At 44.7% G+C, this 16,971-nt stretch overlaps 1 protein-coding gene across 1 annotated transcript in view; it reads right to left on the reverse strand.

The window, feature by feature from the left end:
• LOC117761169 (titin-like) overlaps positions 1-16,971 on the reverse strand; it is a 190,964-nt gene that overhangs the window by 7,121 nt on the left and 166,872 nt on the right. The window contains exon 15 of the mRNA XM_034584835.1: positions 14,807-15,262. Coding sequence (XP_034440726.1) covers positions 14,807-15,262 — 456 coding nt within the window. The remainder of the gene's footprint in view (positions 1-14,806; positions 15,263-16,971) is intronic.

The raw sequence follows: 16,971 nt of genomic DNA on the forward strand, positions 1-16,971 counted from the left end.
AAGCGTAATATATTACGATTATCAACACGTGGAGTGGAATAGGAATAGACTGGAATAGCAGGAGTCATCTTAACTGCACAACTCCAGTGACTGAATCAATCCATGTTGTAAACCAGTTTTAGTATTTAAATAAAACCCAGATGCTCCAGTTCAGGGAAAGTGTTGCTATGACCTACATGGATTTATTCATCTATGTGTCACAGCGATCGTTTTGAAATCAAGCATCTCACAAATAGGGTCTATTGTTATTAATATAACACAACAGTGATGTAGAAATTATACTGACTTTAAAATATGCCAGTATCATAATTATTCACACAATATGTGTCTGTTTTTACACAAAAGGAGCCAAAATGCATGAACACCCCAGATGTGTGCTGAGCTTTCTAACAGCATGTTGCAGATGATTATCAAGGACACGTGACCCCGGGCTGCCGTTGAGGGTCAAAGCTCCTGATCCTTTGATCTACACATTTCATCAACTTAACCAACCAGACATCGTTTTAAACTCATCATTCCCTTTAAGGAGTGTTAGTTTGATCAACTCGTGTTAGCAGAGCTGGAGCTAGCTAACGTTAGCCTGTGAGCGGCTCCTCGAGGGACTGACCGACTCTGTGCAGCCGGAGTTCGGGCTTCATCACGGCATCCAGCAGCCTCCTCTGGCGGCAGACCTCCCGCTCGGACCGCTCCACTCTGTGTTCGTACTCCGCCACGGTTTCCTCAATCACCGCGACGATCTCCTCCGCCGCCGCCGCGAGCCGCTCGGTGAGCATCGCCCTCAGCGCCGGGACTCGAGCCGTTTCTCCTCCTTTCTCCACCTGCAGCAGAAAGCCTTCCGCGGCAGCGCTGATCCGCTCACGTACCGACACCCGCAGCAGCTGCACGGCGGACATGTTCCTCGTCTTTGCGCACTTTGAGTCCCGGAGCGGACAAAGAGAGCCAGCGGCAGGAAAACAGAGACACCGAGCTCAGAGCCAACAGCGACGCCTGCTGGACTGGAGGACGAGGAGGAATCTAAAGTACTAATACTGTACAGTAGAAAATATGGAAGACGAAACATGACTTAATTATAAATAAATATATAAATAAATGTATGAATAAATACTTAAATGCATAAATAAATAAGGAATAAATACAGAAATAAATGTCTTAAATTCATTTCCACATATATCTTTTTCTGTATTTCTGTGTCCCTGTGCTAATGAGACTGTGAGCGTCTCGTCTCATTTTGTACTGAGCACAAAATGTTGACGAGTCAATTTTCATGATGTTTAAATGCAGCCTCATAAACGCTGGAGCGCATCAAACAAACACTAAGTTACTTCATGTACTGATCAGGTCCTGATAACTAGTAATGAGTGATTATTAGTTAAAGTGAGAGCAGGTCAGAGTGGAGGCGGAAACAGAAACTTCAGCTCAGTACAAACCGACTGCAGCTTCTACTCTGATCATTGAGCAGCTGAGACCAAAGAAACTCTCTCACTGCACGAAAAGCCAAATGTTGGCAGTCAGTGCCCGTTTACAGGATGCGAATTCCGCGTTCACCCGTGACACAAACTGGCAGAAACATACCCCCGGTAGAGCAGTGGGGGGGCTAGGGAGGGGGGAGTGCCGCCGGGGAGTCGCTGAGCGAAGGTGTGATCTAATTAGCATATGAATCGCAGCGAAATCGCTGGTGAGAACTCATCTCACTTCACCATTGGATGAAACCACAGACCTTTGAAACAAAAAGTCACTTGTGATTGGCTGGTAGATCTGTCGGATGTTAGTTATGTTTAATTTAAATGATTCAAACGTGTTCGCTTGTCAGTCAGAAATACAAAACAAGTTCATAATGAAGTCAGTGTTACGATTCTCAGCTTTAAAATATGTCATAAAATTTGTCACACTTATATTATATTTCTTTATGAAGAAGATCATAAGTTGTAATCCGTCATTGGAGCCCAAATAGTATGATAGTGTTTTAGGAGGAGGAGGAGGAGCTTTACAGCAGAGTAATGGGGCCGACTCTGCTGAAGCTGCTGGGATATCACAACAGTGGTGGTGGAAGCCTCATGGTTTTTTAGGAGATTGATCCAGATGCGTGGAGCATTAGAACTGGGTGCTGCTTCTCCATGTTTAGTTTGGACTGATGGGGACAGAAAGTAGACCCGTCCCAGACTACCTGAGGGGACTGGATGGTTAAATAGTAGTAGATTAGAAATGTATATAACCATTCAGTGCCTTATAAACCAACAGCAATATTTTGAAATCTATTCTTTGATGGACAGGATGCAGTGAAAGGACCTGAGAACTGGACTGATATGATCCACTGTCCCGGTGCTAGTGAAGACTCAGGCTGTTGTGTTTTCAATGAGCTGCAGCTGTCTGATAATTTTTTTTTACAGTCTATCGATTTGTTACAGTCTACCCAGCTCAGACCTGAGGGCACTTCACAATCGAATCGTGCCTCTGGTGATCGTCCTGTCTTTCCGTTCTCCAGATTGTCTTCTACAAGTTTGTGGGGCAGGGAACGTCACCTGTACTGTCACTCAGGGCACTGATCAAACCACCTACAGCGTCCCAGATGAGGGGGCATCAGGCTGTAGCTATTCGTGGACCAACGCAGGTGACACAGGTGGAAGTGAAATAAACCAGAGTATTCCTTATTCTTATTCTTATTATTGTTATTATTTTGATCTACCAACTAATTTCAAAATTCCACATCTTGCAAAATGTTCATTTTATGGGCTTCACTCTTGTATTGGCATGCATATGTTATCACTTCATCAGTAGGATGGTTGAGCTCATCTTGTATGTTGTCATTAGCACTCCGTGCTCGTGATCAGGAAGGACTTAGGAAGGATGGTACAGTCAGGAGTGCGAACGTGAGCACCTTCATCACCTCAGAATGCTTCCCACGGGTCATCTACAGGGGAGACTGGCTTTCAGAGGTATTACAGCTCTAATCTGAAAAAAAATGTTTTTGTTTTGTTATGCACAAATGTTTGGTGACGAACTTCATTCTCAGAATTAGGAATAGAAGGTACAGAATCTATACCTCAGCCAAGGCTGAACCATCCAGCACGACTGTCTAGTTGTTATAGTAGACATATTAAAGAAAAAAGGGAGTGGTCTGATCACCTAAATGATTACAGAGTGAAATGAAAACCAATGAAACATATATTTTACTCTTAACTACGTGTGTCTGCTAAAGAGAAATAAACTTAACACAGTATAATACAGCAACACAAAATATGTGTCTAGAAAGGCTACAGTTAAACTACAGTTGTGGAACAAATAATTTTAAGAAATTTGAAAATTTTAAGCTGCACTAAATTGCACACTTATAAATATCAACTCACTAAATATTACTGCAGATTTCTTTAATCTGTTATGTTAAAGTAAGGATCTGACCCTTTGTCCTGATTTTTGCAAAATTGAACGAGTTCTTCTCATGCTGCGACCCCATCCCTCCTCCAAGTTTGGTGCAAATTCATTTTTTGTTATGCTGCTGATAAACCAACCAGCAACCAAAAGACATGTGTGAAAACTTTATTCTGTGAACTCAGACTAGGACAATAACATAATCCAGAGTTTTTCCTGCACAGAGAGATTTCGTGCCGCCTTCGCCTCCCGACAATGCGACCCAAAATCCTGTTGTCACTGTATTGTCCCTTTGTTTCTTCTCCATAGCAAGAAGTGCACACATCTAACTGCACCGGTGAGTATCATTTCCTGGCAGACCTATTCATGAAGTTTAATGATACTGTGTTTTATTCCATTGTATTCTTTGTATTCATACTTTTAATCTAAAACGTGTATTTCCATTTATCCAACGATCTGATGTAAGAATGTTTTCTTTTTACAGTTGTCTGCCGTAAAAAGGTTGTGCCTCCGGAAGGTGAGGATGTATTAAAAGCAATAAATTATAGTTAGTGTTTGTGTCGTTGAGTTGTTTACAGTCTAAAGCTGCTTTCAGACATGCACAGAACTCTGGAGAACCTCAGGACCTTCTCCAGAGGAGCTGTATATGTGAACACAAATGTCCTTCTGCTGACCCCCCAGTAAAAAGTGGAGTATGTTTGGTGTCGAGATGAGAAAGAAGTAAATTGTTTCTTGTCTGGGTGATGTGCTCTCCAGATGTCCATCATAGAAATGTAATGGGTTCTTACCTGATACATACCACATCTGTTCACCAAGTCTCGTGGTAATCCGGCCCGTAGTTTTTGGGTAATCTTGTTTATAGCCAACAAATTTACAGACAGGGGTGAAACATAACCTGCTTGGTGGAGGAAACTATGTGGCTGTTGTGGGGATGAGACGTGTTAGACGACACCCTGCCTGACCAGTTCATATCACAATTGTGACTTAAATCTGTGGATTGCGTTCCAGGTGGCGATGTTGAGCCATTTTGCCACGCCCATTTCTAAATACTCCAGAATACGTACATTTTCACCACTTTCTAACTTTCTGCAGACTTTGGTAACGATTTGAGCACGTTGAAGCCCTCAAAAAGCCCCTTCTTTTGCCTGAAAAATAATAATAATAATAATAATAATCCTTACAATTTCTTTTTTTTTTCAACTTCTGTTTATTGGAATTTTACATGGATAATTCACAGTCAACATTTGAAATATGTTAGCCCACATTATGACCTTTTGAACATTGCAGGCCCAGTAATAGTGAAGAAAATTAGGCATTGACATTCCTCCTAACTTTTTCGGCCTTTGTAAAAAAGTTCTGCGAATACGGGGGGCCTTTCCATCCCATATAAATGCAAATAGTATTTGGTCCAGTGTAAAAAAATGTTTTTTAGGAATGAAAATCGGAATACATTGATACAAATACAGAAACCTAGGAAGAACATTCATCTTGATTAGGTTAATCCGGCCAGCTAATGATAAGGGTAATGTGCGCCAGCGGTTTATGTCCTGCCTGCATCGATCCAATAACGGTGTGAAGTTTAGTTTATATAACTTGTGAAAATACCGCGGCACCACCACCCCAAGGTATTTAAAATGGGAAGACACTCTCTTGAATGGGAAGGCTGTGGCCGGGATATCGAGAGCTGCTTTGTTTATGGGATAAAGTTCGCTTTTTTCTAAATTCAGTTTGTAACCTGAAAACTTTCCAAATCGTTCCAAGGTAGACAGGACGTGCGGCAAAGAATATACTGGGTTAGCAATGTACAAAAGTAAATCATCGGCATAAAGCGAGAGCTTGTGTGTTGTGTCCCCTCGAGTTATCCCTTCAATTGCCTGGCATTGACGAATAGAAGCCGCAAGCGGTTCAATCGCCAGAGCAAAAAGCAGAGGACTCATAGGACAGCCCTGTCTCGTGCCTCTATGTAGTGGGAAATATTTTGAGTGAGAGTCATTAGTATGGACAGAGGCTAAGGGAGAGGCGTACAACAATTTAACCCAGGAGATAAAATCATCACCAAAGCCAAATTTCCTCATGGTCATAAATAAATATTCCCACTCCACCCGGTCGAACGCCTTCTCTGCATCTAAGGATATTACAAGCTCAGGATCATCCGAACTGGTGGTAGTATAAATAATATCGAACAGCCTACGGATATTAGAATAGGAATGTCTGCTTCGAATAAATCCGGTTTGGTCAGGTAACACCAGCTTGGGAAGAGCACTTTCAAGCCGCAGAGCAAGGGACTTAGCGAGAATTTTACAGTCCACATTTAGAAGGGAAATCGGACTGTGAGACCCGCACAACAAGGGGTCTTTGTCCTTTTTAGGTAGGAGACAGATGGAGGCTTGGTTCAGGGTTTCAGGGAGATGGCCAATTGAAAATGATTCATTAAACATTGATAGTAGTATTGGGGATAAGTCTTCTGCAAATTTCTTAAAGAACTCCACTGGGAACCCGTCTGGTCCAGGGGATTTGCCAGATTGCATATATTTAATGGCATCACAAACCTCCTCCAGCGTCAGGGGGGAGTCGAGGGCATCTTTCTGAGAGTCCTCAAGGGTTGGTAGGTTCAAATTCCGAAAAAACGACTCTGAATCGGAAGCCTCAGCGTCACATTCAGACGAGTATAAGTTTGTATAAAACGCTACAAAAGCATCATTAATCTCCTTGTGATCTGTGGTCACTGAACCCGAGGTGGTCTTGATTTGAGTTATCTGGCGTTCGGCTGCGGTTTGGCGGGCTTGGTGAGCAAGAAGCCGGCCTGCTTTGTCGCCAAACTCGTAAAACGAATGTCGGGACTTTAATAACAGCTGCTCTGCTGCTGAGGTGGAGGCTAGATCAAACTCAGTCTGTAGGTGAATCCGCTTTTGATAAAGTTCTGGAGTAGGCGTTGAGGCATACTGATTGTCCAGCTGTGAAATTTTGACAGAAAGCTCTTTCAATTTGGCCATCCTCGCCTTTTTGGTATTTGAGGCATAGCCAATAATTTGGCCTCACAAGTATGCTTTCAGCGCTTCCCATATGGTGCTATGAGATACCTCCAGTGATGCATTGGTCTCAATAAAAATTTGTATGTGGGTTTGGATGAATTTTACAAAAGCGCTGTCAGAGAGTAGAAGAGGGTTCAGGCGCCACTGTTTATATGGGGCAGGATGATCAGGGAAATCTAGTTCAAAGGATAGGGGAGCGTGATCAGATATAACTATACTATGGTAAGTGGGAGGGCTAGAAGAGGGTATAAGCCGGGCATCTAGAATAAAATAATCAATCCTGGAAAACGTATGGTGAACTGGTGAAAAGAAAGAAAAAGCCTTTCCTGTAGGGAAGTGTAAACGCCAGGGGTCAACCATTCCATACTGCTCAATAAAGGTACTAATAGCTGTGGCCATTTTAGACAGTGGTGCATGTTTGGTAGAAGACCGATCCAGACTGGGGCAGAGAACACAATTAAAGTCACCCCCAACAATCAAGTGGTGGCTATTGATCCCAGGGACAGTAGAGAAAAAAGAGTTAATAAAAGCGCTGTCGTCCCAGTTTGGAGCGTATACACTGGCGAGGATAACAGGTTTATTGAAAAGCTGACCGGTGACTATGACAAACCGGCCATTCATGTCTGCAATTACCTGATCACTATCAAAGGTAACACTTTTGTGTATAAGAATAGCTGCGCCCCTGGCCCTAGCGTTGAACTTGGAATGAAAGACTTTCCCCACCCAACTCCTCTGAATACCCGAAACATCTGCCCTTCGTAGGTGTGTCTCTTGGAGGAAGGCTACCCCTACCCCAAGTTGACCTAAATGTGCCAGTACCTTGTTCCTCTTCACGGGGTGATTCAGCGATTTCACATTCCAAGAGATGAACTTCACTTTTCTACCACTATTCCTAACTGTACTCATACTTTACAGAGTTGTGCTGTACTAGCATATATAGGGCAGGAAGACAGAACATTGCGCTATGTAGTACAAAGAGTGTCACAATAAAAAAGGATGGCCATAGATAAGAGTAAGACGTGTACATTACATTACAAAAAGACAGCAAAATAAAAAGGATGCTTCCCCCCCTCCCCCAGCACTTACCCAAACTAAGTGCATTAAAACCCCAGAAAACAAGTGCAAAAAGGTGCATCTTAGCTAAACAACGCTTGCACCTAACTCTCCTCATCTAACAGAGGATAACGAAACACGTTTAAAGAGTCAATTATTATGTTGTTTACCTCCTTTGATAACATATCTGCCTGGTGTTTGTCACGAGGCTATATTCTGCCTGACACATTTTGCCATCAAACATCCCACCTTCTACAAACAGGCCATTGAGCTTTAATATTCCAATATAATTAGGGCAGGCTACTATTCCCAGATTGGCCCATTCAAAAGAAAATAAATAAAAAATACGGAAAATATTGAAATATAGAACACAGGGCATTATAAATTCTGAAGTAGCATTAACGTAGACAACTGTGCATTTTGATGTAACGTTAGCTTACATTTGTCTCACGGAGTGTGTCCTCACGCTATAGATTGGGTTACATTGTCAGTCTTGTACTGGCTGTAGTGAGCCTACATACCATCACTCTCCGTCGTTTTCTGATGTCACCGCTGGTAGAATCTTGGCCTTGACAAAAGCAGCCGCCTCTGTTGGGGTTTCAAACTCGTACTTCTTTCCGTTGAAAAGGAACCGGAGCCTTGCTGGGTGTAGCAGAGAGTACTTCACTCCCGCCTCCCGAAGCTGTTTCTTGACTGGGAGGAACGCGGTTCTTCTACGTAGTAGGTCCGCGCTGAGATCGGGGTAAAAGCTGATCTTTGCTCCTCGGTATTTCAACTGCCCTTTCTCCCACGACATCCGCAGAATCTGCTCCTTCGTCTGGTAGTAATGCATGCGCACCACCATAGCCCGCGGGGGACCAGTCGGCTGCGGCGGTCTCAGAGTGCGATGGGCACGGTCCACCACAGGTGGGCGAGTGAAAATGTCCTCTCCAAACACCTCGGTCAGGAACTTTTCTATAAAGGCAGAGGGGTGGTTTCCTTCAATTTTCTCCTCCAGACCAGTCACCCTTATATTATTCCTCCTCGAGAAATTCTCCAGAGTGTCCAGTTTAGCGTGTAGCTTAGAGTTTTCAGCTTGCAGTGCGGTGTGGGAAGTTTCAAGCTCAGTAACTCTCTGATCCACGTCCGTCAGAGAGGTTTCGATGCCTGCAAACGTGCATGGAGACGGTCGTTTGGAGGGTCGAAACAGATGAACGTAGCTCTGATAATATCTCGTCCCTCACCGCAGCCACATCCTCTTTGATGCCATCTCGCAGTTCTTTCAGTGCCCCGTGCGTTAGCTCCAAGCTAGCACTGCCCGACGTTTGCTTGCTAGCACCGGCTTCGGGCGGCATGGCCTGATCATTCTTGCCAGCTTGTTTACCTCTCCCGGCTTTGTTTGACATATTTACCGGTCAGACAGAAACGATTAATGGAGTAGGAGGTTTAAGTAAAGGAAAGCGACGCGACTTTAAACTAAATACGTGTTTCTAACAAATAAAATATGAAATAGGTGAGGAGAGTTTCCAGAAGACGTCCTCACTCCGCCATGACACCGGAAGTCTCTCCCTTACAATTTCAATAGGGCCTCCCACTGTCGGTGCTCGGGCCCTAATTAAGTGACCAAATAAGGGAACAGTGTCCCTGCACCTTGTGAACAACATTTCTTTGTACTTTATTTTAAACCTAGAGCTGTTTGAGTGAGAAACATCTTCATGCAGATACTGCATTAGTTCATATAGTAATAATACAATTACTATACTATATATTCTTATGGCAGTAATACAGTAAGTGTGTTTTTAACCTGGAGTTGAGAAAAAGTGGAAACAATCTGCAGGATTTTCTGTCTGATGCACAAGTAAAGATAAATTCATTCAGGCAGATCTCAGCCTCCTAAACCTCTTTGCACCAGGGGTCCCTCCGCGCCAGCGCTAATGCCTGTTAGCTTGTCGGTGGTTAGCAGCTACGTACGCAGTCAGTTGTGGTAGAATGAGCCCGACAGGAGTCAGGTCAGTTGACATTTCAACACCCACACGGACGCTGCACATCAATCTGGGACGTTTCTGAAGCCGAACCGCCGCGAGTTTGACTCTTAATGCCTCGAAAACACCAGTGACAATCTTTTGTTGTGTTTTCAAGCTAATTAGCTAGCTAGCCTCCGGTACGTGTTGTTCTCTGGTCCACGGAGGAAACAGTCGAGACAAACGTGGCGGGGTGTGTGTGTGCGTGCGTGTGCTCGTGCTGGAGATGAAGGGTTTAAACCTTGAGATGTCTGAGTCTCAATCAACGAGCGGAACCACAGAGGCCATGTGTTTGAAAAGCTTCTACTTTTAGAGCTAGCTCCCACTGCTAACGACTGGTGCCGCCCACCGCGACTGGAAGTCCCACCAAATTACCGGCAAATATCCTGTTAATTAAAGGGTTTTATTCTTTTACACTCGTTACCGAAGTGATTCGTGGCTCCACTTGCCTCTAACCCCAGTTTCTCTGCTGGTAAACGGTGCAGCGCTATAGTTTGAATGGGGCTCGGTTGTGAACACAGGTTAGCATTAGACGCACCTTTCAATTAGCATCAAGATCTGTCCGTAAAGAACCCAACTGCGTGTTCTGCTGTTTGAGTGAGTTAGCTGTTAGCTCCAGCTAGCCGTGGCACAACGTCAGTGTTAACTTGCTGCTAGTGAACAACGAGCTAGTTAGCTGTAGTTAGTGTGTTAGCATCGAGAGTGAGGCAGGAAAAAGCTGCAGCTGTTCCCAGTCACTTAACTTTCCGTCCTTCGGTCACTTCCGAACCAGAAGGGCGCTCAGAGGTCACTTTATTTATCCTATCCGACCCATAACCCTATTCTAAAGTCTAATGAAAAATATCCTGGTGAGTTTTACATCCCTGCAGATGTGTGAAATACAATGATGGTGCCGCGGACGGCTGCCTCGGTGTGTTGGTGCGCGATGTTTTGTCTTGTTTTGTTAGTTAATTCAGTGTTTTGCCTCAGAACCGGGAGCTCTTTCACCAGAGAAATGCTCATGAACATCAGGGTCATAACTCCTGAGAATTTATTTCCGACTTTTCCGCCTCATCTGTCGAAATTTTGGATATTCTGGTCAAAGGCGCCCTCACCTTCGTACATACAGTGAAGCGACGGAGGAGAGGTAAACGTGCCGGTTCACTTGTGCGTCTCCGCCGGCGGGGACTTCGCACACCGCTACCAGGTATATTCCTCTCCAACGAGCGTTCACTGTGCAACAAGCTGGACGAACTCCAGCTACTAGTTAGTAAGAACAGAGACTTCTCCTCATCTTCCGTCCTGTGCTTCATGGAGACGTGGCTGTGTGGTTCGATACCGGACTCTGCGCTGCAGTTGGCTGGCTTCCAGCTTTTCAGAGCGGACCGCCACACGGAACTCTCCGGCAAGACGAAAGGTGGAGGAATCTGCTTCTACACTAACTGCGGCTGGTGCAATGATGTGACATTGATTCAACAGCACTGTTCTCCTGATCTGGAATATTTTTTTATCAAATGCAAACTCTTCTACTCCCCCCGTGAGTTTGTTTCATTCATTCTGGTCGGTGTTTACATTCCACCGCAGGCTAACGTGCAAGAGGCACAACGCGTGCTCGCCGACCAGATACTGTGTGTGGAACGGACTAACCCGGACTCCTGTCCTCGGCGACTTTAACAAAGGAAATCTCACCTGCGAACTCTCCAAATATAAATCACTGTTACACCACAGTAAGCAGTGCCTATCACGCCGTCCCCCGGGCTGCACTGGGACTCTCGGTCATGGTCCATTTGATTCCTGCATACAGGCAGAAACTAAAACTCTGCAAACCTGTTGTGAGGACTTCAAAGCAGTGGACCAGGGAAGCTGTGGAGGATCTTCAGGCGTGCTTGGACTGTACAGATTGGGAGGTTTTCAGGACTGCTACAAACAGTCTGGACGAGTACACAGAGGCTGTGACTTCTTATATCAGCTTCTGTGTGGACAGCTGTGTCCCATCACGCTCCAGGGTGTGTTACGACAATGACAAACCCCGTTTCACAGCCAATCTCAAAAAGTTAAGGTTGGAGAAGGAAGAAGCGTTCAGGAGTGGGGACAGAGACAGGTTTATAGAGTCGAAATACAGGTTTAGCAAGGAGGTGAGAGAAGCCAAACGTCTGTACTCTGAGAAACTCCAACACCAGTTCTCAGCCAATGACTCTGCCTCTGTCTGGAAAGGGCTTAGGCAGATTACAAATTGTAAGCCTAGAGCCCCCCACTCCACTAACGACCCACGCCTGGCCAACGACTTGAATGAGTTTTACTGTCGCTTTGAAAGACAATGGGACAGTCCTGACACCATCCCCCGTGACACCACCCTCCAGCCCATCAACTGCACCTCCCCCACCATAGCAAAGGCCTGCGCCTTTCCACAACTGCCCACCTCAGAGCCCCCTCCCTCCTCCCCTATCACAGTGACGACTCTCTCCATCCTGGAGAGGGACGTCAACAGACTCTTCAGGAGACAGAACCCCCGCAAAGCAGCCGGGCCAGACTCTGTCTCTCCATCAATCCTGAAACACTGTGCTGACCAGCTGTCTCCGGTGTTCACAGCCATTTTTAACACCTCACTGGAGACATGCCACGTACCAGCCTGCTTCAAGACCTCCACCATCATCCCTGTCCCCAAAAAAACAAAGATCACTGGACTCAATGATTACAGACCCGTCGCCCTGACCTCTGTGGTGATGAAGGCATTTGAGCGCCTTGTGCTGTTCCACCTCAAAGCCATCACTGACCCTCTCCTGGACCCCCTGCAGTTTGCCTACAGAGCCAACAGGTCTGTAGACGATGCAGTAAACATGGCCCTTCACTTCATCCTCCAGCACCTGGACTCCTCAGGAACCTACGCCAGGATCCTGTTTGTGGACTTCAGCTCTGCCTTCAACACCATCATTCCGGCTCTGCTACAGGACAAGCTCTCCCAGCTGAGTGTACCTGACTCCACCTGCAGGTGGATCACAGACTTCCTGTCTGACGGGAGACAACACGTGAGGCTGGGGAAGCATGTCTCTGATTCCAGGACCATAAGCACCGGTTCCCCTCAAGGCTGTGTTCTTTCCCCTCTACTCTTCTCCCTGTATACCAACAGCTGCACCTCCAGTCACCAGTCCGTCAAACTCCTTAAGTTCGCGGACGACACCACCCTCATTGGGCTCATCTCTGGTGGGGATGAGTCCGCCTACAGGTGGGAGATTGACCATCTGATTTCATTTCTTTTAAGTATCTTTTTTGTACGTCTGTTTATATGTGTATCACATGTTGTGTCACCCTTTTGGTTGTCAATGTAATAAGTTAACTGTGAGAAATAAAGTGTGGAGAAAATGTGATGTTTTGTAATTTCTTGCCCCTTCAACCTTGACATGGACAGTGGATGATTTCTTATGTTTGCAGGATTTAATGTTTGTTCTTTTCATTTAGATAATTTAGTTTAGTCAGTAGTGGTTAGTTTCAGTATAGTGTCATGTTTAAGAAAAAGATAAAATCTTCAACTTCCAGTTTAACACGAGTTCAGGTTCCTCTAATTCTTTTCAAACACGGGTTTGAGTAAATCACAATTGTAGTTTGCATCGTGACACTGCAAGGAAATTGACAACATAATGTGTATATATATATATATATATATATACACACACACACACACACACACATTTAATGACTCATTTCATTATTGATGTAGTTTGGAGAAAAGGCTTTGGGGGTGTTTCTCTGCTAAGGGGACAGGACGACTTCACCGCATCGAGAGGAGGATCGACGGGGCCATGTACCGTGAAATCTTGGGCGACAACCTTCTTCCCTCAGCCAGGACATTGAAAATGGTCGTGGATGGGTCTTCCAGCACGACAATGACCCAAAACATATGGCCAAGGGAACAAAGGAGTGGCTCAAGAAGAAGCACATTAAGGTCATGGAGTGGCCTAGCCAAACTCCATTCAATGAGTTGTATTTTCTAGGAACATAAAAATTGTTTAACTCTGGTAAAAACAGGTGGAGGGATTCTTAATTCTCTTTTTACAACAGTGAACTATGAATATGTATCATATGAATAGTTGCTGATGTTGTATATTTAAGCAGCAGTGATGTTGAAGATGATGAAGGAATCTCCGCGGACACCGTTCTTGCTTGTATAAAAAGGTTTATTACACAGAAGTTACAGGTCAGGACAGGTACCTAGGTATACCCGGAGACGTTCTCAGCCAATGCAGAAGTCTGCCTCGCCGGTGCCGGACAAGCATTCATATAGGGAAATTGTGTACGCCCAAGATTTGAGATCAAATGACATCATACATAGGGGCCTTTAATTCAAGACATGCTTCGTACATAAAGATGGAAACCCCTCCATCTAACAGGTCAAAGAGCATTCTCAGAGGGAGAGAACTAACGAGTAACATATGGAATAATAGTTAGGAATTCTGAGAATCCAGAAACGAGGGGCCCCCAGCTTTAAACCTGTCATTATGTTTTACACACGTCAAAAAGATCCATGTTAGCTAAATACACCACACTGACAAATCCTAATAAATCTTTTGTTGCAAACGATGCAACTTAAATCTTTAACCACACAGAGCAAGTAAATTCATTCTCTCCTATATGACTACTCATATGCAGTTACATTACCCATTAGTCTAAATATTTTACCACACTAGGAGCAACTAAATGCTTTATTTCCTGTATGAGTCCTCATATGTGCAGTTAGATTGCCCTTTTGAAGAAATCTTTTACCACACTCGGAGCAACTAAACGGTTTCTCTCCTGTATGAATCCTCATATGTGCAGTTAGATCGCCATTTCGGCTAAATCTTTTACCACACTCGGAGCAATTAAATGCTTTATTTCCTGTATGGTTCCTCATATGCACAGTTAGACCGCCCTTTTGAAGAAATCTTTTACCACACTCAGAGCAACTAAACAGTTTCTCTCCTGTATGAATCCTCATATGTGCAGTTAGATCGCCCTTTTGAAGAAATCTTTTACCACACTCAGAGCAACTAAACGGTTTCTCTCCAGTATGAATCCTCATATGTACAGTTAGATCGCCATTTCGGCTAAATCTTTTACCACACTTAGAGCAACTAAACAGTTTCTCTCCTGTATGAATCCTCATATGTACAGTTAGATCGCCCTTTTGAAGAAAGCTTTTACCACACTCGGAGCAACTAACCGGTCTCTCTCCTGTATGAGTCCTCATATGTACAGTTAGATTGCCCTTTTGAATAAATCTTTTACCACACTCGGAGCAACTAAACGGTCTCTCTCCTGTATGAGTCCTCATATGTACAGTTAGATCGCACTTTTGTCTAAATGTTTTACCACACTCAGAACAACCTAATGCTTTCTTACCAGTTTTACATTTCATATCACTTAGAGGCTGTTTGTTATTTGTTGTATTTAAACCAGACTGAGGTTCCCTGGTCTGCATCCAATCATCTTCACTGCCTTCAGTCTTGTCCTCAGTACCTTGTTGTAAATGTCCATCAGGACCTGAGTTCCTGGCTGGTTCTTGTTCTCCACAGTCTGCTCTGTTCTCCTCAGTCTGACTCTGATGAAGCTGTGACAACTCAGGTTTCTCTTCATCTTCTTCACTCTTCACAGTGACAGCAGTCAATGTGAACTTGATATCAGCCTGCTCAAGTTGTTGAAGCTGCTCTCCCTCCTGATTGGTCCACGGTTCCTCCTGTTCCTCTTTAATGTGGGGGGGCTCTGGGTCCTCCTGGTCCACAATGGGGCTCAACTGCTGCTGCTTAGGGGGAACCTCTTCTTTATTCACCATCAGCTGCTGTATGTCTGCAGGACACACTGAAACACAAATACACACGTTTATCATTTCCGAGTTTCCTGAAGTGTTTTTAAAAACTTGTGTTGTGTCGTTTAATGTCGACTGTTATTATTTTTGAATGATCACACTCAGGAAGCAGAGATGTTGAGGTAGTTCATAGTTACCTCAACATCTCGACGCAGCTCGTAAATTTAGCAGCTTTAAACACTGGAAGTGTTTCCAGTAAAAAAGTTTTATATTTTGAGGCCAAATAAACAAATTAGGACACTAACAGAGCAGAGCGACTGGAGGTTAGTTAGTTGGTTAAGCTGTTTTCAGACGTGACCTGTGGGTAACAACCAGAGAATTGTCTCCAGAGTTTCTCCAGAGTTTGTGTTTCACACATGAACAACACAGCAGCAGGTTTTCTGCACAGACTCGTTCACAACAGTATCAAATCCTCCTCATTACTCAGGTGAAGGTGGAGCAGCAGACAGAGACAGGAAGTGACGTATTAACTCTGCTGCATAGATCATGTGATCATGTTTACATCACCCCGACACCGTCGTCAGCTCTTATCACCACAAACTCTCTTCACATCTCTGTCTGGTCTTCTAGTGATGACGTCATTAGGAGGAAGGAAGACGGCTGCGTCGAGTCAAAGCTTGAATTCACCCAAAGAGCAAATAGCCCACGATCATCTAAAGTGTGGGAGTTTTTTAGACGGACACCAAACAACATGTTTCTCTGTAAACTCTGCAAATCCAAAATGATCACAGCAGCACAACCGTGATGCACGAGCACTTGAAGCTGAAGCATCCAGGGGAGATTTCTCAAGATGGCATCTGGAGCGAGACAGAACCGCAAGTTTTACTTTTTGTCCTGAAACAAGCGTAATATATTACGATTATCAACACGTGGAGTGGAATAGGAATAGACTGGAATAGCAGGAGTCATCTTAACTGCACAACTCCAGTGACTGAATCAATCCATGTTGTAAACCAGTTTTAGTATTTAAATAAAACCCAGATTCTCCAGTTCAGGGAAAGTGTTGCTATGACCTACATGGATTTATTCATCTATGTGTCACAGCGATCGTTTCGAAATCAAGCATCTCACAAATAGGGTCTATTGTTATTAATATAACACAACAGTGATGTAGAAATTATACTGACTTTAAAATATGCCAGTATCATAATTATTCACACAATATGTGTCTGTTTTTACACAAAAGGAGCCAAAATGCATGAACACCCCAGATGTGTGCTGAGGTTTCTAACAGCATGTTGCAGATGATTATCAAAGACACGTGACCCCGGGCTGCCGTTGAGGGTCAAAGCTCCTGATCCTTTGATCTACACATTTCATCAACTTAACCAACCAGACATCGTTTTAAACTCATCATTCCCTTTAAGGAGTGTTAGTTTGATCAACTCGTGTTAGCAGAGCTGGAGCTAGCTAACGTTAGCCTGTGAGCGGCTCCTCGAGGGACTGACCGACTCTGTGCAGCCGGAGTTCGGGCTTCATCACGGCATCCAGCAGCCTCCTCTGGCGGCAGACCTCCCGCTCGGACCGCTCCACTCTGTGTTCGTACTCCGCCACGGTTTCCTCAATCACCGCGACGATCTCCTCCGCCGCCGCCGCGAGCCGCTCGGTGAGCATCGCCCTCAGCGCCGGGACTCGAGCCGTTTCTCCTCCTTTCTCCACCTGCAGCAGAAAGCCTTCCGCGGCAGCGCTGATCCGCTCACGT

This window comes from Hippoglossus hippoglossus, chromosome 5, assembly GCF_009819705.1.
Source record: "Hippoglossus hippoglossus isolate fHipHip1 chromosome 5, fHipHip1.pri, whole genome shotgun sequence".
NCBI classification, from domain to species: domain Eukaryota; kingdom Metazoa; phylum Chordata; class Actinopteri; order Pleuronectiformes; family Pleuronectidae; genus Hippoglossus; species Hippoglossus hippoglossus.